Below are 27,173 nucleotides of genomic sequence, written 5' to 3' on the forward strand. Positions count from 1 at the left end.
GAGCTTGGCTGCATAAGAACAATCAGATCCAGAAATAAAAACGCTTTGCTGATCCCAGGTCTGATGAGACGATGGTACTTTCCAGGACAGCAGCCTTTCCTCATAAAAAGAACCTATTTCATGGAAGGGTTTATCAGTACCTCAGAAATATCAGGATGGAATTATACAGTTTCTCGTGAAGAATTATTCTTTACAGGTGTAATATATATGGTTATAATCACAGAAAAATTAAAGCCAGAAGGGACCTCTGGAAGCCAACCAGTCTGAAATCTGTCTTCTTGAGCCCCTGCTCCACTTGAATTGTGGAAATGTCAATGAATTCTACAGCCTCTCAGGGCAGCCTGTCCCAATGCTCAGTCATCACTTACTCACTAAGAAAATAGTTTTCTCCTTCCATCCAACCACACTTTCCTTTGTAGGAATTTTGCTCAAGTCCTTTTGGTATGAGTTGATGTGAAAGTCCAGATCCATCTTTTTTATAATCCTGCCCAAGTAGCAGTCAGCAGCAGGGAAATTTCCATTTAGCCTTCTCTTCCCAAGCCTTTACAAACCCATTAGCCTCAGCCTCTCCTTGAATTCACGTTCCAGTCCCTTTACTGCCCCTTCTCTGGACTGTCTCTATTTTTCTGATGCCTTTGTTTTGCTGGAGACCCAAAACTGGCAATAACAAACCTCAAACTATTACATGAGCCAGCCACTAGGCAAAAAAACCAGTAGCTGCAAAACACTGCATCTGGCTAAATAAAGCAAAATGCTCCTAAAGTTCTGCAAAGATGAAGAAGAACAAGACAGAAATGCCCTTCATCCCCACAGTGTTCAGCAAAGCAACAGAAGGGCACCAGGGAAATTCCAATTATGAAACATTCTTGATGAAATATTAATAAAACCATACTATGGTCTTAATTGCTATAATTTAACACCCTGTATGGCATAAATATTTTAGAAACATGGTAAAATGGAACATTAAGAAGGGGTCAAGGGATAATAATATACATTAATCTTGATTGGTGGAGATGTATACCTCATACTTAATTTATGTTTGTACTACTATTCTGTATTCATTTTTTAAGAGTAGTGGGTGGAATAAGCTATATGTATGTATCTTATATTGAGACATGCATGTTATGGGTGAATGTGTAGATTAATGTAGGTATTTGTAAAGTACAGGGCTCTAATGCATGATATATATATAGAAAGGAATTTTAAAATGCTTTCACAAGAGCATCCTCTCCTTTAGAAATCAGTCACAGATCCAACAGTCTACAAAAGCAAGAGGGTCAGGAAATATGCAAACTGCTTTCTCACAAAATTATTTCCTGAGGAAGTCATTATCTGTGCTGCCCTTGTAATAGCCACCTTTCTTTTTCAGTAGCAAATATTTCTTTTAAGGCTAGTTTCCATATATTTCCATGAAGGGAAAACGCTGGAAACAAGCCTGTGTTATGGCCACACTGAAGGGGAGGGGAGAGCACTGCAAGGTTTGTTTTGTTGCCTTAGGTGTGGGTACTTTGCAGCCTGTTTTGGTAGGAGAGTGTCCAGCCGACAAACACAGCAGTCAGAGAGAAGTCAGAAAATACTTCACAGAGCTTTTAACTCTCCCATAGATTTTCACTCTCTAAGGAAGCTATTGTGCTAATTTTTTCAGAAAATAGCATGCAAAATTGCTTGAAATTGCTGGCACTCTAATAGTGACCTATGCCCATGTATGCATAAAGTGAATAGGCATTTCATTTACATTTATCGAAAATTGTATGCAGTAATGATTTCTATGTGTTAAATTGCATAATCCATACAAGTCTGACAGTCTTATAAAGACTGTGGACCAATGTCCTCCTTTGAATGCATCAGTGCCAATGAAAGAGGTTATCATACCCTTGACAGAGGTTGCTGCTGTCTTGTGTCTGCTGGTGAACTGCTCCTCTGATCACCCTCTAAACGACATCAGTCAAATTTACCAGGTAGGTTCAACTGGTTTAAACTGCAGATTTTTTGCAAGTGATGCACATTTTGCAAAAATAAGGGATAAGGTGCTGTTCACAAGAGTGGGTAGCTGGCATTTTTATGTTCAGTGAATGCTTTCACCAGCAGGGCAGATTCCTGATTCACAGTATTAGTCCAGAGCCTCTCCCTCTGTCAATTCACCTGTCTTCTTTAGTTCTAATATTGCAATTGCTTATGATTTTTTTTTAAAAACCAAGCTTGACAAAATACTTTTCTTTTGGGATGTACAGTTCTCCCACAAAAATGCACAGAGATCTGAGATACAGAACAACATTTTGCCCAATGAGAAGTTTATAATTGGATTTGTAACCTACTCAGAGGGAACTGGCACCACAGGGAGTGTGACAGGCCAGGTAGCCTTTCTTACACTTCGAAGGGAAGTCCTAAAGAATGTTTTCATGTTGTTGTTAGAGGAGGGATGGTGCCAATAAACACTGGGTTAAGCCTTCTGCAAAGGAGAGACCTCTCTGTCATACCATTTACAGAAAAGGAAAGCTTTGCCTTTGCTTCCAGCACTTCTGGGAGAGCTGATCAGAGTGTCCTTTCCTGCAATTTCTCCTTACTTTAAATCCTGCCAATAAGTCTCTTCTGCTCCTAACAGTGAAACGGTGAAAGTGCTGCAGCTTTTAAAGGATTTATAAGGCTTAGCTGATCACATCACTTCCTGTGCCAAAAAATAAGAGAAAAGAATGTTGTGTGGATGGCTGCAGCTTTGGCATTCTGCTGTTCTGTTGCCTAATACCAACTCCTTGTTATCTGCACTCATCTCTGGAGCCAATTATTGTCTCCAGTCGTTTGGTAGACATAAGCTCTTTCACACAGGAACCACCTTTTAGCTGTGTGTTTGCACAGTGCCTTTGCCACAGTGGTGCTGGCTGTTATAAGCATTTGTAGGTGAGGTTTTAATAATCATAATATTTTGCCTACTGCCAGAATCTGCAAAGTAGCCATCCTTCACACACTCAGTTCTTTCCTGTTAAGTCCTGCTCCTCTTTCCCATCAAATCTGCAAACCCAACAGGCACAGGCACATGCAAATTCTGTAAATGCATTTAGGACCCCATTATCTCTGTAGGCAAGGATTTGTATCCCTTATTTTGCACTCCACCCATCCAAGGATAAACATAATGGGTTTTTATTACTTGATTAAAGTTTATATTCTTTTAAAAATATTGGGCCTCTGTTTCTGAACTATAAAGACACTTCACTGATTCTTCTACTTCTTGATGATTTTCCAGATATTCTTTTAAAAGTAGTCAAGTAGCCTTCAGAATTTTTATTAAAGCAGAAATCTGAAAAACTGTTGTGAGAAACAGTAAGCAAGTTAAAATCGTCCCTGTTCACTCTCACCTGAAAGCTTTATTGTGACTCCTGTTACTAGTGGCACTCTTGGTAATAAATATTTTCATTTTATTCTGAGGCACAGCAAATAGATTTTGTTAGTGAATGACCTTGTGCATTAGCTGTGTTATTCATGATTTAGTGAGCCAGTCAGTTGAAATATTGCTAATGTTTTCACAACTCAGTCTTGTTACATTTGTGCCACGAGGATGACATTAAGTGTAGTTGTAGATGAATAACAAATAACGTGTCTCAAAGTTGTGTTTTGGATCATTAAAGAAATGAATCTACAGGGTGCTGTTTTATTAACTGAGGAAATGACTGGGAAAAAAAATGACAGTTCTCGAATGTGTATTTATTAAAAATAACAGTTTGGCATGCTGAGAATTAGTGGTAGTGTCTGTTAAATTTTTCATAAACCAGTGCAAACACACTACAGTGTCCATCCAAAGATTTGACAGATTTTAAATAAGAGTAAGAATAATTCATACATTTCAGGTTGTTTATATGGGAAGACTCAAGGTGGTGCAAGTAGAAGAATGCTTAAAAAGTAGAGCATAGCAAAGGTGAAGATTAATAACTAGATGTCAATATGGGTATTTTAAAATATTTTATAACGCAAAAGAGGGTCAGTGTTGTTTACAGGGAGACCCTAGGGAGGAGTGGGTTGCTTCTTTAAAAGCACAACAACTGTTCTTGGATTTTTTTTCCAGAGTCCTTCAGTTTCTTTCATGTTAAAAAATAATGGAAACTGTAGAAAAAAAGTAGCTGGTAGACTTCTGGAGAAATGGCTTAGTCCTTTCTCTTGCCCCAGTGACACATCATCTATTCTAAAGAAAGCACAGAAGGTCAATTAAGTTCCAGGTAACCCAGTTTCCTAAATTTCTAGAAAGCTACAACCATAAGTAGCAACCCCTGAGTCATGTCAATGGTTTTTTCTGCTTATAAAGTACCCCACTTAATAGAGCTAGAAAAGTGAAAATAAGACGAAAATATGTGGTTTAGATACTACTGTTCCTAGAAACTAAGCAAATAATTTTTGTTTCTATTAAATGGAGGTGATCACAGAAGATTACAATTTTTCTTTTTCTAAAGCATTAAAAGAACAAGGAACAGATCTTGCATAGTTTATGTTTTTAAAGTAGACAGATGGTTCTTATTTAAAAATAATAAAACATAAAAAGGAGATGCAATGAATATCGTGAGGGATCAAAATGAGGTGCGTGGAAGGAGAGAATATGGAAATAGAAGCAAAAAGCAGGTACAAAACTAGAACACTAGCAAACCTTGAAAAGCTGAGTAACTGCTATTATCTGTTTGATTTCTTTTGGTAGTATTTTCAGCACAAGAAAATTAAAGCAATCTGTTGAATTCTTGACTATAAATAAAAGAAGGCAGAAAAACTGTTCTTTTATAATGTTATTCCAAAGCCCTGTCTATTTAAAAGGAAAGGAAAGAAGCTGTAGCCTTAAGCTTATTTTACAGCTACTTATTTTATGGCTACTTATTATTATGGTTACTTTTCACAGTGTGGTGAAGGTGAGGAGGCAAAGACTTCCCTGCACTGAAAGGGCTGAGAGAGGTCCAGGAGGTCCTTCTTACCCACCCATTCCCTGGGACCACAAATCTTGCTTTCTAATTTTTAAATATTAAGGTTGAACAAGTGATGGTTAAGCTAACTGGGACTTTAAAAAGGATAGTTAAAAGCTGATCTAGACATTAGTGATCATTCCAGAAATAACTTTGCAGAGAAGCATTGCCTGCACTTGCACTGGTAGTCAAGCCATTTTGGTCTACTTGAACGTATTCTGCTCTACTTTTAGCTCAACATCCCGCAGGTTGTTGCATCTGAATTTTCTGTACAGAGCTGAAACTTGTCAGAGAATATTTATGCGAACAAATTTTGATGTGAAAAGTGGAATGACACTTCTTTTTTTCATTTTCTGCTAACACTGGCTGAATTGGTTCAACTTTTGCTATAAATAATGGATAAGTGTTTTAAGTATGCAAGCAAATTGTTACACATACATGCACTGCACTCTGTCAAGTAATGTGCAGCATTGAATTGTCACTGTTAAAATGGTCAGTAGTATTAAAAATTGTCACTGTTAAGAATTCATTGAAATACATTCTGTATTTCTAAAACATGCATTTCCAGAGCATGGTTATTTGTTGTTAGTATCCAGAACTCAGTTCTATTGATGGACATAAATTTCCTTACACTGTTTAGGAGAATATTTTTGATAATGGGTGGTTCCTGAAGCTCAGGATGGGGGGTGGAAGTATTTAGAATAGATTTTTTTCTAATTTTTCATTTCTCCAGTTCTAATTCATATAAACTGGGCTTGTTTGTACTTTGAAAACAAAAGCATGCCTTTCCAGGCCTATATTTGTATGTGATGAATCAATTATACCCATCCCAGAATGGGATAAGTAAGTGTCTGGTGACATCTCTTTACTTTTCTGGACAAAGGAAGAAAAGTTGACTGATTTCTTACTTGAGACAGCAAAGTTAGTAGAGATGGACTCCATCATGAAGGAAAAAAGCTTGAGAGAAATAATAAAGTAGTTTCATATATCCCAACCTCCTTTACTACAGTTTGAATCTCAGATTTTAGAATAGCAGTGTGCTCATTTTAAAGGAAAGGTAAGGAAAAATATACAGTCGAGCAGTTATTTATTGAAAAAGTGGAAATCAATGGAAGCTGTCATGCAGAAAGAATGTGTTTAAAATACATACCTAATCTATGCAAACAGATAGCTACCTCAGGTCCCGATGTATCAAGTCATTGCTGTGCTATCCTTGAATATTACCTGACAATGGGTGCAAGAAGCAGATGGTTCAGAGTGGCAGAAGTGGCATTGTTTTGGTTAATAAGTTTAGAAAAATATACAGCTCTTGACAGCTATTCAAGTATGGCCCAATTTTCCTCTTATGAAAACATACAGTGTTGCTATTTGCCTGACAAAGGGATTTTGTGTGTGTTTTTTGAACAGAATTAAAGACAAACAGAGATGGAACATTCCTTGATTGTGAGCATGGAGATTTAACTGCCTTGGACCAAAACCTGTGAGAATCCAAAGGTGCACAGGGAGTAGTGAGCATGGTCTGAATTTCCATCTGCTGTTTCTATTGGCTAGAGCAGGTTGCAAAGGATGTGTGCCCTCAAAATTGCTGGAGATGCAAACAATATTTTAAATTACTCCAGGCAGCAAGGTGCTGCATCTGAACAGATTGAAAGCTGAAATGTTGATATCAGAAATTAAATTAATGCACATGAGATTGAAACAATATCTAATTAAAATCATTTGAAAAATGACTTGAAAATTGAATATGACATAATATTTAGCAGGCTGTTGCTAGCACAGCGATGCGGTGTTGACTTTTCTGCAACCATTTCCATTCCAGACCTGGCTGCCAGTTAAATAGAAATTACACATGGAGCAACTATCTCATGCCATCACCCTGTAAAGACTGGAAGACAAAATACCTTTTGCCTGCAAGTTGTGTATTTGTCCCTCACTAATTGCATTGAAAAATTTAGTAAAGGAACTGTTCTTCTCACCGTATCTTGAATTAGTCATTATTGATTCAACTGATGCATTTTGAGTGCTCCATGTTGTGTCTTTGACTTGCAGTCTGTTGCTACTCCTGCCAGGGCAAAGTTACAGATTCAAAGGCTTTTTTAAGTACTTAAATCAGAGGAAAGTGAATGAGGTGGGAAAAACTGCTGTGAAGTCGGGTTGTTTTATGGGGAAAAGGCTTGGAGGGTGCTGAGTCAACGGTGTGGTTTTCCTCTGTCCCATTCTCATTTAGTGCTGTGAATGCCTCAGCAGTTTCAGGAGGTGCACTGACTGTGCAAAAGACAGTTTTCTCTGGGACTGTGCTCTTCTCAGCAGGAAGAAGGCCAAAATATGGAGATGCATTTTCATGGATTTGCAAGGGACAAGGGTTTTAGTATCTGCTACGTATATGCAGGGCACAGTGCAGGGCTCTACCAGACAGAAAGGCAGTCCTTCTCATACATGCTATGAAGAGGCTTTCCAAATAATCAGTGGGTTCTTGGTAGGGGAGAAATAAAAAACCTCTAAATTGCAACATCTGCTTGTCTTAGATTTGAGATACTTCTTAAAAAGTTAAAAACTGTAATAAACTCCTAACACCTCTCTGGACTTCCTCCTTTTCTCTTTCCCTTCCTCAGAGGGGAAAATGAATTAAATTCTTCTAAATTTGGCTCTGTGAAAGGAGGTTTGCAACAAGCTGATTGGAAAAAGACAGCAGTTGTAGAATTCTTCTGGCAGCCTACAGTAAATCTGAATTAATTGCCCTCCATCACTTTATTGACTGGAGGTCCAGTCGATATAGTTTGTGAGTCTAGGGCATGAATTATCTTATTCTAAAATGGGCAGGTAATAGAGATCAGGGTAATCATATGTCTGTAAGTACTTTTTTTCTGCATTTAATTAATTACAACGCACCCTCAAAGTCAGATACACGGCAGAAGAACAAGGTTTCCTTGTGAGTGACACCAACTTCCCACAAAGACTTTTCATATTTAAGGTCGGTTTCTTCTTTGGGCAGGCAAATCCTGCAGCAGCATGGGAGACAGGCTGAGGAAACCTCTTGCTGAAACCCTTTCCCTTGTCTCGTTTGTGCCAGAGTGTGTTCCCACGAATAAGCTGGAGGGTGCAGTTGTGAGTGGCAACGTGCTTTGTAGCAACCCTTTGTAATCCCTGCATTTCTCAGGGTTTCCTTCTTCTAGAAGTGCTGTAATGAGACTGAAGGTCTGCTTGGAGCCCTCTATAACCTACTTCTGCTTATAACTGATGGACTCTGAGGTTAAAGTTGCCAAAACTACACACTCAAATTCTTGACTGCACCACTGACAGATAATTTTGCTAAAGGAAATAAACGTTTGCCCTCAGAAAACACATCAGACCTCTCTCAGGTTAGTGAAGACTGAACAGTGACAATTCCTACCCTTAAACACTCAGTAACACCCTCATCATGCTCTCTAATAGAGCAAAGCCATTAAGTTGTCCCCATTGTAATTTAGATCACAGAAGAGACTTCCACAGATTCTTTCAGGTTAAAATAACCGGTATACAGAGAGTAGGCAAAATTATTCCACTGTAGCTACGTGCTTAATTATATGGAATACTGCATAAATTGTCAAGTGCAAAGAATTATTCTGATAAATTAAAATACTAATTAAATAGGCTATTGCAGAATTTTGAGAACATTATAGGGCTCCGCTTCTTCAGGTAATTTGCATATCCTTCATCTAGTGAATTTAATTTAAAGGCCTCCCTTTTTGTTTCACTGGAAGATTAAAAAATGGATTTATATGTTGCTAACTGGTTTGGGGGGGATTTTATTGAGATATTTTTTCTTTTTTTTTTTTTTGAATAGCTGTTTTTATTATGCCTCTTTGCTGATGAGTTTGTCAGTTCTCCATTAGTATTAAAGGACTTTAAACTGTGGCCATAAAAAAACAACTTTGATGGAATGTGCAATACGCAATGTTACCCAGAATTATAATTTCCACTTTCATGAAATTTGCAACAGAAACTTCAGCTGCTGTATACTTGTATTTGAATAAAAGATAGCAGGTAATACACTAAAATACTTTTGAAAATTTGGGCCAATTTTCAAAGGATTAGTAGCTTGTTCTTAATACCTGAATATATTTTCCCACCACTTTCCCACCAATCTGTATTGAGTGTGTTTTTATTGTTTCAAATTCTCCAGTATAGTTATGCATAGAAAAGGTTAAGCAGTTATATTCACCGTTCCACAGCTCGAAGCAGCTGTTTGATACGTAGGTGCTGCTTCAGCCTCAGCACCATTTTTGACAGAATTTCTTGACCTTCCCGAACAGCTTGTGGAGTTCAAGGTTAGCTAAAATACGCTCCTGTAAACGCCTGGAGTGAACACGCCGGAGACTGTCTGCTGTGTCTCTCTCCACAGCCTGACAGTGCCTGAGCTTGACCATTTTCCGGTTATGATTTAGTCAATACCACCTCGTGTCTTCGTGCCTCCTAATTTTGGCAGGGTCTGTGTTAGCATGGCTGTCAGACCCGTCCTTTGTGTTTCAGCCAATATCAAGGGGGAAAGCAGGGGTGTTAAGCAAACCCTGTTTGTTGTTGTTGTTTTTTAATATCAAAGCTTCAATAATTAAAGTCTGCAGGAAACCTATAAAAAGGAGGTCAAATATGTAATAGTAATTACTAAATTCAGCGATTCAGCAGGCCCAATATTTTCTATTAACTGTTCATGTGGTAAGAAATTACACAGTGGGATTTAAGCCTTTTTGTTTACTTATGCCCATTTATTTTGCAGCCACTCTGCTGTGCAGTTTTCTTTATCCTAAGCTACTAAAGAATCATTTATTGGACTATTCAGTTTCTTTGAAGGAGGCTGTGGAGTTTTCTCATTTTATAAATCTTCTAAATTTTTGTGCTTGGTAGAAATCTGCCTTTAGTGTGTATGCTGGGTGTGAGGCAGTCAGTGGGGTAGCATGGCACCCCTTTGCAATGAAATCCGCAGGCACATCAGCAGCCATCAGTGAAATAACATCCTCCAGAGCCTCTCTCAAGGCTAAAGATCCAGCTTCTTGCCAAAGATTTGCTTTTTTTTTTTTTAAATTTGTACTATCCAGCATATACAACACTACAAAACATAGGCATCAAATCTCCTGGTTCAGCCAATTCTCCTCATGTGGTGACTCAGAGTAGAATAAATATGTCTGTGAATGTGTGAAGTATGGCATAGGTGTTAAGGATGTGAGTACTGTGTACAGTATTTAGGCTGGAAAACATGCATTTAAGCTTTCTTGGTTTGGGACTTCATGTTCCTCTCTGCTTAACCAGGAGCATATTTAAGAGAAGTAAAAATAGACATGTGTGGGTCTAAAAGGTGTACAGCACTTTCCTCTTCATTTAAGTCAAGGGCAATATTCCTCCCTTGCTGAAGGCAGTCAGAAAGATTTCTCTGTATTAGAATTGCTTGAGGTTTAACTTTCTGAGTCTTTGCACATACCAACTCTTACCAAAATCTTTCCCTAAGAGGTGAGATGGAGCCTAATCATCCAACTCGCCTCTGAAACAAATGTGAGTCATTTGTGTTGTACTTTGGACAAACTAAATAAAGTATCAGTTCACAATAATCTTGCTTCTTGTCTGCTGCAATCTGAGCTGTTTTGAATATTTCAAATGGAAACAATTAAAGAGTATTTTTCACAAATGAAAGAAAAATATGTTAATTCCTTTAAGTATATTTATGTAAATTTACAGTGCATGATATGTTCTAGCACACTTCTTGAACTTTCTGGTAGGAAGGTTTCCTTTAGGCAACTTAAACTGGGAAGCCGAATCTATCCAAATTTTGTCTGTAATCAAAGGAAAGGGGTAGGTGCCTGCAGATGTGTGTAAATTATGTGGGATGACTCATCGTATTAAAAGTCCATCCCTTTCCAAGGGCTGCAGAGAGAACCTGGATGACTCACTTGGATTACACAGTCAATGACTAGGCAGCTAAAGGAAGGAGAGGTTAACAAGGCTGCAAGGCTCCATTTCTACTCATAAATAAGTCAACCCAGGTGCCTGGGTTTTGGCCATGAGTCCAGCTGACTAGAAGGTTAAAGTCTTCCCATCCAAAATGGGATGACATTACCCATACACCCAGCTAGGAATAATTTCATCTCTCTGCTGTTCCCAAAACTGTGTTTGGGAACATTGTTTTGTGAGGCTACTAATGGTCAAAGGCAGAAATCATGTGAAGACCATAGATTTAAAAGTGTTGGCAGTTGTACAACAGTGCTCAAGTTCATGCCCTGGGCATGTTTGGCTTGTAAGTATAGTTGTATTCATAGTGATTGCTACCCTTGTTTAGCTGGTTTGTGCTGGATTACTTTGTTTTTTAATGCTTTTATGATATAGAAGCTGATAAATATGAAAAAACTAATTTAAAAAAAAAAAAAAAGGCAAAATTGTCCATTGCATCCTGGTGTTGTGAAATAAACTCTTTATTTTACCTGCTAGACAAGAGTCTGTATTTGTTGTGAAATTTCCTACACAGTGACAGTTCTGTTGTAATTGTGAAGGTTCTGCCCTGCTCTTCAATGCAAGGGAGACAGTGGGAAGTTTACACCAAAGAGAACTTTCCCAGCATACTGTGTATATGAGTCAAATGTGTGTGATGCTGTGTTTACAAGGGACATAGAATTATCTTGGCTTTCTTTTTCATGTAATAATGAACAATTAATAGCATAAATATGCATTCAAAATACTGACTAGCAGAGCTGCTCTCAGGGAAAGATATTCCATAGATGACAGAGGTAGGAACTGTCATGAATATACTGATGCAGGAAAGAAGGTTGGTGGCAAATGCTGTAAAATCACACATATTCCAGATTTCCTGTAACTCTTTCAATCTTAATTTTTCCTCACAGCCATAAACAAAGAGAAGCTTGAGAAAACAACTGGACTGAAAATTCTGCAGACTGGTGTGGGGGAGGTAAGTGGCTTCCAGGCATTTTACATTCTCAAAAACATTTTAATTGTTGGGTTTTTTTAAGAAATCCTGGAGCTCATGACCGTTTGTGAGCTACCAGTCTGATACTGCTAAGGGCCTTTTATGATACAGTTGCATCTGTCAAAATACAATCTGCTGCACAAATAGCACTATATCCCACAGAGAAAAAAAATACCATCCTTATGAGAAAAGTGCAGCCAGCTTGAAGAAATGCAGTTTTTGGCTTTGTTGTATCACAGGAACAAAATCCCCAAAGATGAGCACAGTGACTGAAGTCCTCGTATTATTCCCCTTGGTTTTGATGGAGTGCTATCTCATGCAGATCAATGAAAGTTTAAATTTGGGGTAAAGAGTCTTCAGATATTTGAGAGAATCTGACAGTGAATATCTTGCTTATTTTGGATGTAACTTGAAACATAAATAAAACATGTGTCTGTTATTATAGTGATATCACTAAGCAAAAACTCCACTAAGCAGTTCATCATTTATTAATAAACATGATGCTATCTGCTAAGAACCTTGTATGAACTACAGTTGATTGCTAATTCTCGTGCTAATTTTGTGTACACATTTATCTTTTTTTTCCTTTTCATTTAAGTAATTTTGCTGGTGGTGAATGCTCACAGGGCTAGGCAAATGGCTTTTTCTTGTGATTACATTATTCTCAGTATTAAAAAAAAATGAATTACTAACTTCTAATATACTGAAGGAATATATATATTTCTTTTTTACTGATTTTTGGGGTTTGTATTTCTAATTTTTATCAGTCTATGACTAAGAAGCTTAACTTGACAATATTTCTGAGGTTTACTGTGCAACTCCATTCACATTACTAAAAGACTTGGTTCTGAAGAGGTAATAACCCTGAGAGCCGCTGTGATGCTCAGGGCCAAAGCTGTAAGAATTAGAACTTGAAAACAAAATAGGTGAAGTCATCAGAAAATGAAAGCCATCATCTCTACTAAGCTGATTTAACCAGGTATGTTTCTTAAGGGTGCATAACCTGAGGAACTGGGAATTGTATCCTGGAGCATGGCTGTGCACTTTAGGCTGTGTCCTAACTTCAAACCAGACTAAAGCTTGTGTTTTTGTAACACCTGCTTTCTTTTTTTCTTTGTCTGTAACACCTGCTTTCTTTTAAATAACAGGAGAATCAGGACTGTGGCACAGGCTATGGAAGCCTGATTCAGTAAAGTTTTAACCAGTGAGGTTCCTCATGCTAATGAAATACCTCCATGAATTTCATCCAGGTCCAATCACTGAATGGATACCAGCTGGCTTCAAAGTCTGCTGGGAAATGAAAGCCCACTTCACTTCAGAGCCTTAGTGTTCAGTCAACTGTTATATGTGGCCAATGGAGAAAGAATGCACTTTTGGATATTTGAAATGCAGCAGGTTGTCACTGGTTAAATGTGTAATTAATCCACATTGTAGTAATAGGGTTGTTGTAACCATGGTAGTCTAAGGATGTACTGGAACTATAACCTCAAGGACTTCCTGTTTTTAAGACTAGCTAATGGAATTGGAAAAATTGAAGAGTTCTTAGGCTAGAGATCTCATCGATCTGGTCTTGTGTTTGTTTTAGTAAAAGTCACTGTAGAACTCACTTTCCCTGTATCTAGGCTATAATAGTTTTAAAAACAAACTAGTGATAGTACTTGGATTAATAAAGATTTTTATAGAAGTCTGTGCTTTACACTCTGCTAAATATGTATTTTTAGAAGGCAAAAACTGAAAGCAGGCATTTTGGCCTGAATATATTCCAAGTTATATCTGAGAGAAGGTGATCATCAGAGAGAGAACCAAGTGGTTTGGAACAGCAAACTGATGGGAGAACATTTATTCAGCTGCTTATATATTTTTTTGGGTGTGAATTCTCCCAGCTGTGTACATTCCCCTTTCTAAGTCTTGTCAGATATGACTGTGTGCATATTGAATGCATTTCTGTGGTCTCACCCCCAAAAAGAAAGGAGTGCTGTAACCAAGCTGTTTCTCTGTTGATAGAGTATCAGATTCAGGGTGTTTCAGGTTAAATCTGATTATGGTCATCCAGTTTTGCAGTTTGTTTTTTATTCACCCTGATGAATAATTATTAATGAAATAATGGAAAGTACATATTTAAACATACTGAAGGAGCCTTTTGTTGAATAAGGATTTCTTTTACTTCATGCTGTAGGAATGGAATTACATTTAATGGTAATGGTAAATCACAGTCAAGATGTTCAAAACGAAAGTACTTAGAAAAACTTTAGTTTGAGAATGAGAATTTTGCTTGGACAGTAGGTGAGATGCATGACAACGTTAATGGATATATAATCTTCACTTTCAGGCCTGTAAAATAAAAGGGATTGATTTTGCAAGGCAAGTTTCATATCTGAAATACCTCAAGAGAAATATAGCTGAGATGGTAGTGGCAAATGGAGCTGCTGTATAAACAAATGCAGGAACTCTTCTAGGCTCAGCAATAATTCATGTGTGGCTCTGGAGAGTGGAATCTGTTTTAGGTGTTGATCTATGATAACAGGATTTGTGCCTCAGTAAGGAATGTGTGGACACCAGTGACTACCCAGACCTTGGGTGTGTTAGAAGGAAATGGTCTCTTTCTCTGTAGAGATGAGAAATGCTTCTCAGAGCTCTTCAATCTCCCGCTTTCTCTCTCTATCTCTGGAAAAATATTTCAAAAGCAATAACAAATTGTAAAATTCACACCAAGCTTACTGAGCCATTCAGTCAAGTCCAGGGAGGGCTGATGAATTGCTTTTATGTCACTGCATAAACATGTGCTGTGTAGTCATTAACAACATGGGTCTGGAGTCTACCACAGCTACAGTGCTGTTCATCATCTTTATGTCATGTAAAAGATTTCCACAGCTTCAGTGATTTTTTTTGGCTAGACTTGAGCTTAGCTGCATTGTGTCAACATAGGGTAGGCTCTGCTCTAGCAGAATTAAAAATGTGTTCCTAAGCTGCAACTTCAGAAGCTGCTCATATTTCAGGATGTTGAACTTAAAGGTTCCATACATTTCATGGGAAGGTTTGGATGACAAAGTGTAAAGCACTGCCTGGACTGTGGACAAGCAGAGCTTCTTTCAGGCCATTATGGAACAGACCTTCACCGGTACTTCCACAGCACATCCACCTCAACATCTAACATCTGCAGCAGAACGTTCAACAGTACAGAGATCCAGAGAGTTAGATTGGGTTTTGATATGCTGTGTATCACTCTTAAAGTGCAAATTATTTTGGCACTTGTCTTGTTTGTAAGAAGGCTGTTATGCCAGAAAACCAGAATAACTCTGCTGGAGAGAAAACCAGTATTGACATTGAAATCCTGAGGATCTGTACACTGCTCTAGTACTGACTATCTCTGGAATTAAGTTTGCCAAGATGTTTATTTTCTATTTGGAGTTTTCCAGCACCTTTAGCAGGTACTGGGAATAAATAAATAAACAAACAAACAAACAAAACCTAAAAGATCTCTAAAACAGTACCCCTCCAAGATTTGAGTCATTGTCATGCATGTTTGTGCCACATAAATTCATCATAAGCATTTCACACCTTCTTGTTTATTCAGGTACAATGAAGCTTTGAGGTATTTGCTTTTGATCTCCTACACATGAAATAAATCTCTGAAGTCCTGAGGTCATTTTTAGTTAAGTTCAAGAACTTCTCAAAGTTGAGTGTCTATGGGGTATGAATGTACATGTTATTTATGTGTATATTTGCATAATACCGTAAAACATACAGTACTGGTAAAAAACCTGAAGAGCTAAACAGCATTTAAGTAGGACTCATATCTCCATCCTCCCCTGTATCAGCTTGATCTGAACCACTGTGTTTTGCAGAAATAAGAGTTGAACTTGTTGCTCTGCTAGGCTGAGCACTCCTGCAAGATCTTGGGGACAGCATTTGGTCCCACACAGAGGGAAAGCCTCCTTAGCAGCAGCATGGTTCCACCTGACTCCTACTGAGTGCAGGATTCAGCAGCATCAGAAGCCCTGCTCTCATGGAAACATTAGCCCAGCAGTTGCTCACGAGCCACAGCCCTGCACAGAGGTCACTGAGGAACATCATATTCCTTCAACATACTTTAGGAACTTAACTACTTCTCTCCCTTCACATAAGCACTTTTGAATTATTATAGGAGCACAGTATTTTTCTGTTCAGTTCCATGCTGAGCTTGGCTCTGTCCAGAGTTACTATGACACGGATAAATAACTGTTTATCCAGCTTTTGGCTGAAATTTGTTTTCAGCCACGGTTTCAGAATAACAGGTCAGGCTCTCCAGTGCCTCAAGAAAATGTGATGATTCAAAACAGATTTTGGAGGGTAAAAGTCTGTGATTTGAATAATCCATGATCTGAATCAGGCCTTAAACAAACCAAGGGAATGACATTGTTTCTGCCTTGGTCTGGTAAAACAGCACCCACTTTGGAATACGTTCTATTAAATTAACTCTTTCAATTTCCCTGTAGGGCTGCACAGAAGAAACTCGTCACTGGAGTCATAACATTGTAGGATTTGAATCATGGCTCTCATATGGCAGACATATGAATTAGAACAGTTTTCTGAACTAAATGGAAATAACCCAAAATATATGTGAAATGAACACTTTACCATACCTCTAGATGTTCTAAAATAGAGCAGTGATATTTTGACATGTTTCAGGGTATTCTCATGTATAGATATTTTGATAGGTGTAGAATTATGTTGATGTTTCATAAAGTGATGTTACTGCAATAAAGAAATCCGCATTTAAAAATTCTGGTTAAGCTAGAGGACATGATAAAGCAGACTTTCCCATGATGTGCAAGCCTCTGAGGCAGGAGTCAGATTTCTAGCTTAGTTATTACCTTCCTTAACGTTGCCAATTTTTGTCACTCATGTTCGCGTGTGGAGATTTTTACCTAGAATGATATTGGAAATCCATTAAAAACAATGGAGTGCAGAACTTGACAAGTCATTTTCATTTGCTGAAGATTAAGGTGTAAACTTTTTGTCTGATTTTCTCTGGCTACGAGGTAAAATGCTAAGTGTTGTTTTTTGGCTTGTAAAGACCGAATTAGTCTGGGATCCACTCCAGCTGTCTCTGTTACAGTGACATCTTGGCAATCACCAGCTGCTCCCAATCTGGAGCAGGTATCGCCCAGAGGTACCCAGGATCAGAAGGGTGGTTGTACCCAGAGCATTTAGATCAGGTAGGTCTTATACTGACCACAATGTATGTAAAAATACTCAAGTTTTAGCCCAAGTCACAGTTAAGTTTTTCAACCAACTTCCACTGAAACCCACCCTTCTTTTACCAGAGCTAATTAGGCTGAAGCGAAGCACAGGCACATGTGAGGGAATACACTCTGCATTACAGGGTAAGTGTTCTTAGACAAGGGGGCACCAAGGAGGGCTTTTCCCTGAGCCTGCTTTCAGCACTTTTTCTTATAATACTCATGGCTCAGAGATCAACAAGTTTATTTTTTCCTATTATGTGAGATCTGGGAATGGAGTTCTGCAGACAGCACAAGTCGTTGCTGTTGGCTTTTGCTGATCACCGTGGCTGTTGATGAGCAGCTGAACAGAGATTTCCAGGAGGGACAGTGTTTTGGAGCCACATGCATTGCTATGGGCAAGGCACACATCAGGTCACATAGGGGTTCTTTGCTTTAAGGCATGTAACTTTAAGGCTGTATATAAAAATAAGAACAATGAGAATAAATGAAAAACTTTCAACGGTAGAATCCTAGAAATATTCTTGGTAAAGGAAGAATGAGAATCCCACCAACACAGATTACAGATTCTAAATCTATGTAAGCCTTAGAAATGAATAGATTATATTTTGCATATAATTCTACTAGTAATATGTTACTTATATTGAATTTTACTCATAGTAAATATCTCACTATTAGAGTTTGTTGTACAGGCAGCATAGAAGTAACACTTTAGGACTTTGAGGAATAAAGCTAAACAGAACATTAAATTTCTCTAAAGACAATGATGGAGATCTATGGCTCATTTATTTAAGATCTTGTATGCTTCTGCAAAAAGCATTTTAGCTAATATTTAGAGATAATGTTAATGCTATTTATTAACTATTCATTATAGTACATAGCCCACTAGAGGGCTGCTTTTCAAATAAATTGCATCCAGAGTGTTAATAAAAGTGTTAAGTGTTTAAAAACAAAAAAATATGCGGCATGAATATGTATATAATTTTATCACATTATTTTGTCAAATATCTTCTGTTACTGCATGTTATATGCAGAACATACTAAAACAATTTAAGTCATGGCCCCAACTTTACAAACATTTAGAATATGCTTAGCTTTAAGTATATAGTTAGACTTCCCTTCTAAGCTACTGATAAGTTTAGTGTTAAAGAGATGCCTGAATGCTCCTGAGACTGTCTTCTGTCACATATCACACCATCTCTGGTTGTGGAGGGGCAAAGTTCCAATGTTTATCCCCTGTATTTGATTTGAATATTGCATAGCAGAGGTATTTTGACATCTGAATGACAGGTCACAGCTTCAGTTTGGAAATCATGTGTCAGTAGTAATTTCTTTTCTTGTGCTCTGATTGTGACAACGCCCTCCACCTTCCTTACAAATTTTTAAAGAACACGACAAGGAAATGAGGAGATTATAATGTTAAGAAAAATACAGGAAACCTGGTTTTCAGAGGCAATTATCAGTCTATATTGATTTATGTTTTCCTCCTGAAACAGTATATAAAGCACAAGTATTCAAGTGTCACATTGGTTCATGAATTCCTTTACAGTAGCACTGTGTGATTTAAAGGAGCAGAAGTGCCAAGTGATGTGGCAGTTGCCATGGCAACTACAGCAATTCAATTTTTATTCAGTATCATGTAAAATGAAACAAGATACGGTTTGCCTTGTGGCTTCAGGAACTTATGCATCCTACCAGTGTTGTTCCTTTTTGTCTTTTTTAACACTGTACCGTTTAAATGGTAGCATGTGTTTGTTTTAAGGATTTATCTTGGGTTTAGGCCATGTCATGCCATTGTTTTTAAAGCAGAGTTTCCCTTACAAACCATTATAAATCTGCAGAGAAAAGAGATTTAGACACTAGCACTGGCTACATAAAGCCAGTGAAACCAGTAAAAGCAGGATAATTCTGCTCAAGAATCAATGTTATTATCCACCCTGACTATGATTTGGCAGTCTGCACTTGACATATTCATAAAGAAGGTATTCAGAATCTTTAAATAGGAGAACATGATTGTTTGTACTAGATATCTTACTGATTCATGAAATTCAGCAACCACCTTCTACCAGCAGCCATGAGTTCTTTATGAATCAAAGGAAAACAAAATCTTCAGTGGTGTAATGGGTCGACTGGGGAAGCTGTAGATTAAGATTAAATTCTCTTAAACTGTCTGAAGTCTGAGGGATAGAGATGGTCAGAAACTGCAAGAAGCGAGATTCTTTCACCTCCACTGGTATGAGCTTGGTCCTGGCAGGAACAGGTAGATTTCAAACAATCTCAAACACAGATTTAACTATTTAAGGAGAGGAAGAGGTGGCAGATCCTGGTCCCTCAGCCTTCTTTCTAGGAGGTCCTGGGCAGCAAATATTCAACCTGGAAAGCCACGTGCAAGGACCTCTGCTCTTAGTTCATAAGCTTAGAGGAGTAAGTATCTAATGCTAGGATTCAACTGTGAGATATCCAACCTTCCTATATGAATCTTTTACATCAGGGGCCTTATAGCTGCATCAGTGCTGGTAAAATAAACAAGAACAGGGCACAGAGTCTATCACATTTGTCTGTACTGTTAAATTGCTGTCATAGTCACAGTGTGTCCTATGCCAACTAGTACTCTTGTGGGCTGTTTGCTTCTAAGTCTAGGCAAGATCCAGGCCAGCAACCATTCACAGCAGGCAGTTTCAGTGTGGTCACCTTTGGAGCACAGGCATAAAGGCATGTTAGAATTAAGTAAGAATAGAATTAAAACTTTAGCTGCAGGTAGTGACTTTTTGTTTTTCCCCATCTAGTTAGAGTAATTCTTGTGCCATTTATTGTAGGTTTTTTAGTACTAGGCTGTAGAACTTAAGATCTGCTCTGCTTTCTGTGAAGGCTGATGGCTTGGTAGCATGTTCTCATTCATCCTGCTCTGAATTGTTTTGCACTTGTACCTCATTAAGTTTCCACCCTCAAAGGCAACATGGCTGTGGTGTTGCTGCATGTTCATCACTTCAGCATCCTTCAGAATGCAAGGCTTTATGTGTTACACATATAAAAGCATATTTCTGTCAGAATACTCTTAATAAGATTCTAAATTTAAGCATGAGGACTCGTATTTAATAAGTTTTCCTGAAGCTTAGTTTGGGGTGAGTTTTTTTGCATTAATCAGCAAGATTTATCTTGATGAGATAATTTTAAGATTTAGTTAGGCAGATGTTTGAGTTGCTTTGACTAAGCATAGTTTTAGTTCTGTTTGCACTTGGACTGGTTTGGGAGGTTTTTAAAGTAGAATGCAAACATACTTCACTGAATTACTAACTCAAAGTTTCTGTAGAAACAACAGTGCAATGACTCACAAACTGCAGAATGTCCCCAACAGGTCTCTGTTTTCACTTTGGTACATGTAGGTATCTCTGGTTCATATTGCTGGGCACTAGGCACAAACACTGAAGAGATAACTGATAGATAAGGTGAGAAGTGGCAGATACACTGCAGCTCCACCAAAATACCCATTTCAGTGAAGAGTTATATGTGTCTATGTGCTGTACACCAAGACTTGGGTAGGGCGTGAGCACAGCACGAAAACATCTCCTGGGTCAATGTGACTGCTTTTAGTGCTATGGAGAGATCTGTCATGGAGTGATTTTTCCATGTGATCTGAGCATTTCAAGTGTTTCAGTATCAGAACCTGGGACAAGGAAAAGGGGCATGATTCAGTGCCACAGAAAAGTGACCTAGTCCATTAATGCCCGAGGACCACTGCAGTTGACAACAGTTCACTGTGCACTTTGCTCTTGCAAAGGGATGTCATTTTGCAAACTGTTTATGTCTCTGGTTCTTTACCTTTAGCAGGTACAGTAATGACTTCATTTTGCAAACGTCAGTGCCGGGTTTATGATACGGATTTCACTGGATTGTTAAACTGTTAATTTACAGATCTTTACTAAGTGAATGCAAACAAATTCTGGTCCTCAAAGCTCTGCTAATGCACAATGCTTGAATTTTAATTTCCAGTCCATCTTAGATTACGGTGATGAAAAACAATATTTAATCCCTCGTTAACACATGAATAAGCGGAAACTGTCATTTCCCACCAAACAATAACGGGATTATCTCAAGAACTGTCAGTTTATGTGAAAACATTATGTTGCCCAAATTTTCATAAAAATTAGCAGTGGGTAATATTCAAGATCAGAGCAATGGAAAGAGGGAAATCTGCATTCATGGTAATAAATATTCATATTTGTCTGCTCAGGAGATGAAAATCTAATCAAGGGGCTATTGATGCGCTGGCTTTTTTTCTTTTTTTTTTTTTTTTTAACCAAGATGTTTCATCTAAATTGGGTTTGATATGGAAATTAGTCTTACTCCAAGTCCTCCAGGCCATGAGCATGCTGGGATAACACTGGAGGTGTCCAGTACATCAGATGTTGCTGCTGGCATCTGATTCTACAGACAACAAACACAATAAAATAAAATAAAAAGTTGACAACATCTCAAGGGTCAAGCTCCCAGTGGCTTAGGTGTTGTGGGGTTTTTTTCCCCCCCTGAACATTTTAATTTTATCCCAGTTAAATCCTCAGTACTGCAGGGTTAAAATTGTCGTCATTTTTTGCTTTTGTTGACAATTACCATAAATCAGAAGGCACTCTGCATGAAGCTTAATGAAATATGTATGATATAAAAATGGGAAGAAGATAAGTGCAATATGCTGCTTTAGGATTTTGTGTGTGTATCTATGTATCAGTGTGGGCACATGCACAACCTGAAGAGCTAAGTTGTATTTTGTGTGCTGTGCACTGAATGGGAGTCAGGCAGCTACTGGCTGGAAAACATATAAAAAACACATCATGTAAATAAAATGTATTCATATTTTATCCAAAAGTGAGTGTAGTATGTTTTCCATGACAGTCAATAAGTTCAATTAATGTACTTGCCTGTTAAAATACTAATTTGAAAATATTTCTTGATTTTTTTGTGTTCTTTAGTTTTTACTAGTGTGAAAATCTGGTTCATCCTAAAAGAAGTATTTACCTTGACATACTTTAGTAGTAGTAGTAGTAGTAGTAGTAATGGTAGTAGTAGTAATATTAGTAGTGGTAGTAGTAGTTGTTGTTGTTATACATAGTATCTTGTCCTTTATTTTACTTCTTGGGGGTTTTATGACCTTTTTAAAAAAATTAGACACATAACTGAGGTCCTGATCCTACAAATAACCACATATATATAAATACATACAAATATGTGTATAAATACACATATATGTATGTGTGTATAAGTAAAGACATCCTTTTGTGGAAGGATATTGTGTTTTCTGAGATCTACCTAGCAGCCTTGTGGGTGCAACTGGACGCTGGATGGTTTCATCCAGCTACTGATAGTGCACACACGAGCAATGTGTGAATCAGTCCTTTTAAAACTCAAAATGCCATCAGTGAGTTTATCTAATCCCTGGAAAAATTGTCATACAAAAAGCATCTTTTTAGATTTGGAATTGGGAAGAAGTCCTATCAGCAGCATTCAGCTATATTGCCTGTAGCAGGAGAGAGTAGAAAGATAGGCAGAGACTGTTCTGAGGGAAAGGATGTTCCTACTGACCAAGAAAAGGGAAGAGTTAGAATACAAATATTGCCTGTTGAGAGCGTCGAATCCTTTCATTATCAAATCTATACCAAATTGGAATATGGAGATATGGCTTGTGCTTTTTCAGAATTCCAGTAATTTGTGCAATAAATCATTGCAAAGCAAGTATAAGCAGCCTGCAGAGTATGGTGTGCATGTATTGGCAGACCTGATATCTTTTACTGTACAATCTGTGCTGGCATCTTTGTCCAAAATGTTTTCCAGAGACTTTATCTTCCTAATCAACTCCTTTGCCAAGCTCAATAAAAAAAGAAAAGAAATGCATGTAGCATGTATAGCAGATGGGTGTTCAGCAGCATACAGGTGTCTGGTGTGCAGCTGCCAGATAATGTAAGGCAGGAAGAAATTTCATGGGAAATCCCAATACTTGTTCCTAAAAGAAAGAGTTGTCCATTCTTCTAGTGCTACCTGCACTAGCAAGATATACACCTGAGAGTATTAATGGCCCCTTTTAACTCTTTCCCATTTGATCAGAGTAGTGCTTAGATGACAGCTGCCTTTTTTCTCTTTGCCTTTTCCCAAGACACTAAATTGGCTCTGAATTTCATCATTTTCTGCAGCAGAACAGCAGCAGCCTGCACTGAGGTTAGGCAACATCATTTGAACTGAGTCCCTCTTTATTCACTTCACCTTCTTACGTGTCTTGCTATTAATTTTAGCATAAATCATAATTGTTTCATCATGGAGAAAATTGGAAATCCTTCATATATAGCAAGTAACTTAGGCTACAGTAGATGAATATGTAGGAAAAATTATCAAATCAGTTTTAGTCGCTTCTACTGAAATGCTGATTTGAGTTTGTCTGAAGTAGAGAGATTATGATTAGAGAAGCATCAATAATAGAATCATAGAATCATAGAATGTTTGGGTTGGAAGGGACCTTATAGATCATCCAGTTCCAAACCTCCTGCCATGGACAGGGACACCTTCCACTAGATTAGGTGGCTCAAAGCCCCATCCAGCCTGGTCCTAAACACTTAAGCCATTGTATTAAGCCATAATACATCTCAAAGTAGCATCTGGAGATGAGCAATGCAGTGCTACCTGTAAGTAATATATCTGATACAGTGTGAGTACTCACACCACTAACCTCTGCAACCAGCTTTATCTTTTTAAGGTGGTATATATTAAGTAATATCCTCAGGTTCTTACCATAGGTAAGAAAGAGGCTTCAGGAGCTTCATGGACCTCAGCTGTGGCCCTGGGTTCCACTTCTAGTCACCTTCATTCAGGAAGCTGCTACTTCATGCTGCTGAAGTATCACAGGCAGCTTCAGGATGTGCACTCTGATTTTCCCCACAGAAGTGCCATGTATACATTTGGCAGTGCTCAGCAGGATACAGTTCTCTGTGCTGAAGAGCTTCTTGATATTGTGAATGTTTGCCATTTGGATGAAATCAAGTCTTTTCCTAGTTTTTCATGACAGAAGCACAGCAGAGACCCAGAAGAGAGGGGAGGTGTAGGTCCTCATGCAGAAGGAGGGAGACCCTGATTTTCTGCAGAGCTCTACTATGTGGGCTAAACCTAATCAGCTACACTGAGCAGTAGCCTCCTGGAACTATCTCATTTTATGTAGATATTTTAATATTCCAGATAGCTTATAAGAACCTGGGACAGGCAGGTGTTCAACATAGCTCCTGGTTCACACCAAGATTCTTTTTGTGAGTGAAATGGGTGAATTTGGTTTCCCACAGGAGTGCTCTGACACTAAACTCTAAATGGTGGTAAAGCTTTCTGTCACCTGATCATTAACAAAAAGTCATGGTTTTGACATGAAAACAATTTCCTGTTCAAAGTTTTCCTAAAACTTTTGTGGATCTATGAAAAAAAATTCCTCTGTAGCAGATTGATATTTCTTTGCATGTATCATTTAAGTGAGAAAAGGTTGAGTAGTTTTGATTAACAGGGGCATTACAGTAATGCTTTCTAGACAGGATTGGGATCTCTCTGGGTACCTGCCCACACATAAAGTGACAGGAAAACTATGCCTTTGAGTGATTAAGATAATCATTGAAAAAGACAAGATTAGAAAAGAAAGGGAATAAAAATTATCATCTTTCTTATTTTAAAATAAAGTATGCAAGTTATAAGGATGCTTAATTAAATTATCCAAATTTAGAAACAAGTCCATGAGAAATTTGTGTCTGGGTCCAAAGATTGGCCCGGTGCCGTAACCAGACGCTCACCTTTCCTGCCCATTAGCGTGCAATTCCAGAAGCATCAGGATGGAAGCTTATCTTCAGACTTGACTTAACAAAATGTTTTAATAATCCTAGCTATGAAATGCTAGGAGCTGATCTTGGATTTTACAATAAGAGGCAAAGTGGTTGTGATACTCTATGGTATGTAAATTATATGCAAAGTATATTGGCATGCAAATTTGAATGCTGAAAGGAAAATCATTCTTTTCTAAACCAGAGAAGATAGTTTTTCACCCTGATAAGCCATAATCTGATGATAATATTTTTTAACAAACTGACAGTATTTCATTACATTTTGAGACATATAATAAATATATAAAATAAAAATAATTTTTTCTCCTTTCTAAACAAGTTCAGTTTCTTTACTTTGCTGATACCAAAAAGGCAAAAGTGCTAAAAGTCTGTCAGATAACTCAGATCACATGAGGAAGCCATTTTATAAGAAAAAATAATTATTAATGTGTGAAATTTTAAATTGTCATTTTAAGATTTTAATCTTTTGGTTTCAGCAGTCGAAGCTTGGAGTAGATCTAGGTGTTGTCTGTGACCTTGTTGGTCAGTAACATCCACAGTGGCTGATACCATGTTGTTATTGCTGTTTTGTATCCATTAGACAATGAAATGTTCTTCCAACTGTTGACATGGTGAACTTTGGAAACACTAATGGAGAGATACAGAATATTTCAGGAATAGGTAATGTTCACAGGGCATGACAAGATACACCTGGTTGTCTCTCTGGCTCACCAATAACACAATGGTGTTATTAAGCATATTTTGTTAAGTGCAACAAGAGAAAGCAGAGCAATAGTGGCTGTGTGTGCTGTCTTTTCTCTGTTTTGTCTTTTCCATTTTGAGCCTGAGTTTTGTGCCAGACTAATAGCCGATGGCAATGGGCTGGAGAAATGCAACTTTCACTAAGATTAGGGAATGTGCAGAAAACAATGTGTGAAATCCTGATTTGACAAGGACGAACAGACTGGTGAGGGCACCAAGACATTTTGTGAAGTGAAACCATGTTCATACCCAGCGTGTCTAGAAAAAACCTGTAACAACCAAGGTGCCAAAAGATCCCACCCAGGAGACAATAGAGTGACATCCTCATTATACCAGTCAGGGAATAAAGGAGGTGCCGAATTCATTCTGCCCTTTCCAATTACTGGCAGCTTATATTAACTGATGGTAGTGGAACAATGTGCGTGTTGTTGTGCTCTGGGGTGATTATCCTTGTGAGACTGTAAGTTCAACAGTTGTCATGCAATTTGGAGTTGCAGGCTGGCAATTTTTGTAATTGAATCTCAGGAAATAAACAAAATATGGCAACTTGATACATTTTGAGCAATTAAATTTCTGCTGAATTTTCTGCTTCATCCTGGGGACTCCCAAATTCTCAGCCAAATTCTGTCTCTGATTAGGAATGCAAATAACCTCAAAGAAACAGAAGAAGAAAACCATCTTTATTGTCTATATGTCACAACAATATATTGTATTGGCACCTGCCCTTAATTCAAAATATAGTCTTAAAAATCTGCCATCAGACCACAAGTCAGGAAAGAAGACTGAAAAATTGTGTCAACTGTGGCTTTTCTGGCTCAGGAGAGGGGGAACCACAGAATTCCTTGTTGTAAAATTACTTATTTTCAGAGTATGAATTAAGTACTCCTACCCAACCCGTTCAGGATGTAAAGCTTTCAGAGCAAGGTCTCTTCCTTGCTTCATGCCCGGTGTCTAATATGTTTATTATTAATTATCATGATGTAGCAGGTACAGGGAGCCACCAGGCTGGATTCCCTCACGCTAAATACCTGACAGATTAACAAATGCTTAGGGGTTTGCTGGATCATTTCCTGAGAAGATTAATGATACATGCAGTTATTTCTTTGGTTCAGTCCTGCTCATTTACAGAAACTGTACACCAGCTCTGTTTCATGGGACACTTGCAGGGACGCTCTGTTTCGTGGGCAATTGCAGACACGTTCCAGGATCTCAGTTAATAAGACTGGCTCTGGCTTTTTCCAGAGCTTTGACAGTCTGGCTCACAGTTTCCAAGACTTCCTGCACCCTTACCCTGTAGTGAGCTATGAGCCCACTGATCAGAGAAGTCTGTCCGTAGCTGACATTATCCACCCCAAACTTAGTTGTACAGACACTTAACTGAATCATCTGTGATAGCAGTGTAGTCAGCTGAGCTTTATAATCAGCAGAGTCCAACCATGATTGGAAATGCCTTGTATTTCCCACTGCTGATTAGAGGGAA

General features: G+C 38.1%; 1 protein-coding gene across 1 annotated transcript in view; it reads left to right on the plus strand.

Annotated features, from left to right (window-relative positions):
- PTPRN2 (protein tyrosine phosphatase receptor type N2) overlaps positions 1-27,173 on the plus strand; it is a 642,194-nt gene that overhangs the window by 389,242 nt on the left and 225,779 nt on the right. The window contains exon 12 of the mRNA XM_050310509.1: positions 11,795-11,859. Within this exon, the coding sequence (XP_050166466.1) occupies positions 11,795-11,859 (65 nt within the window). The remainder of the gene's footprint in view (positions 1-11,794; positions 11,860-27,173) is intronic.

This window comes from Myiozetetes cayanensis, unplaced genomic scaffold, assembly GCF_022539395.1.
Source record: "Myiozetetes cayanensis isolate MyiCay16 unplaced genomic scaffold, myiCay2020 scf1, whole genome shotgun sequence".
NCBI lineage: Eukaryota > Metazoa > Chordata > Aves > Passeriformes > Tyrannidae > Myiozetetes > Myiozetetes cayanensis.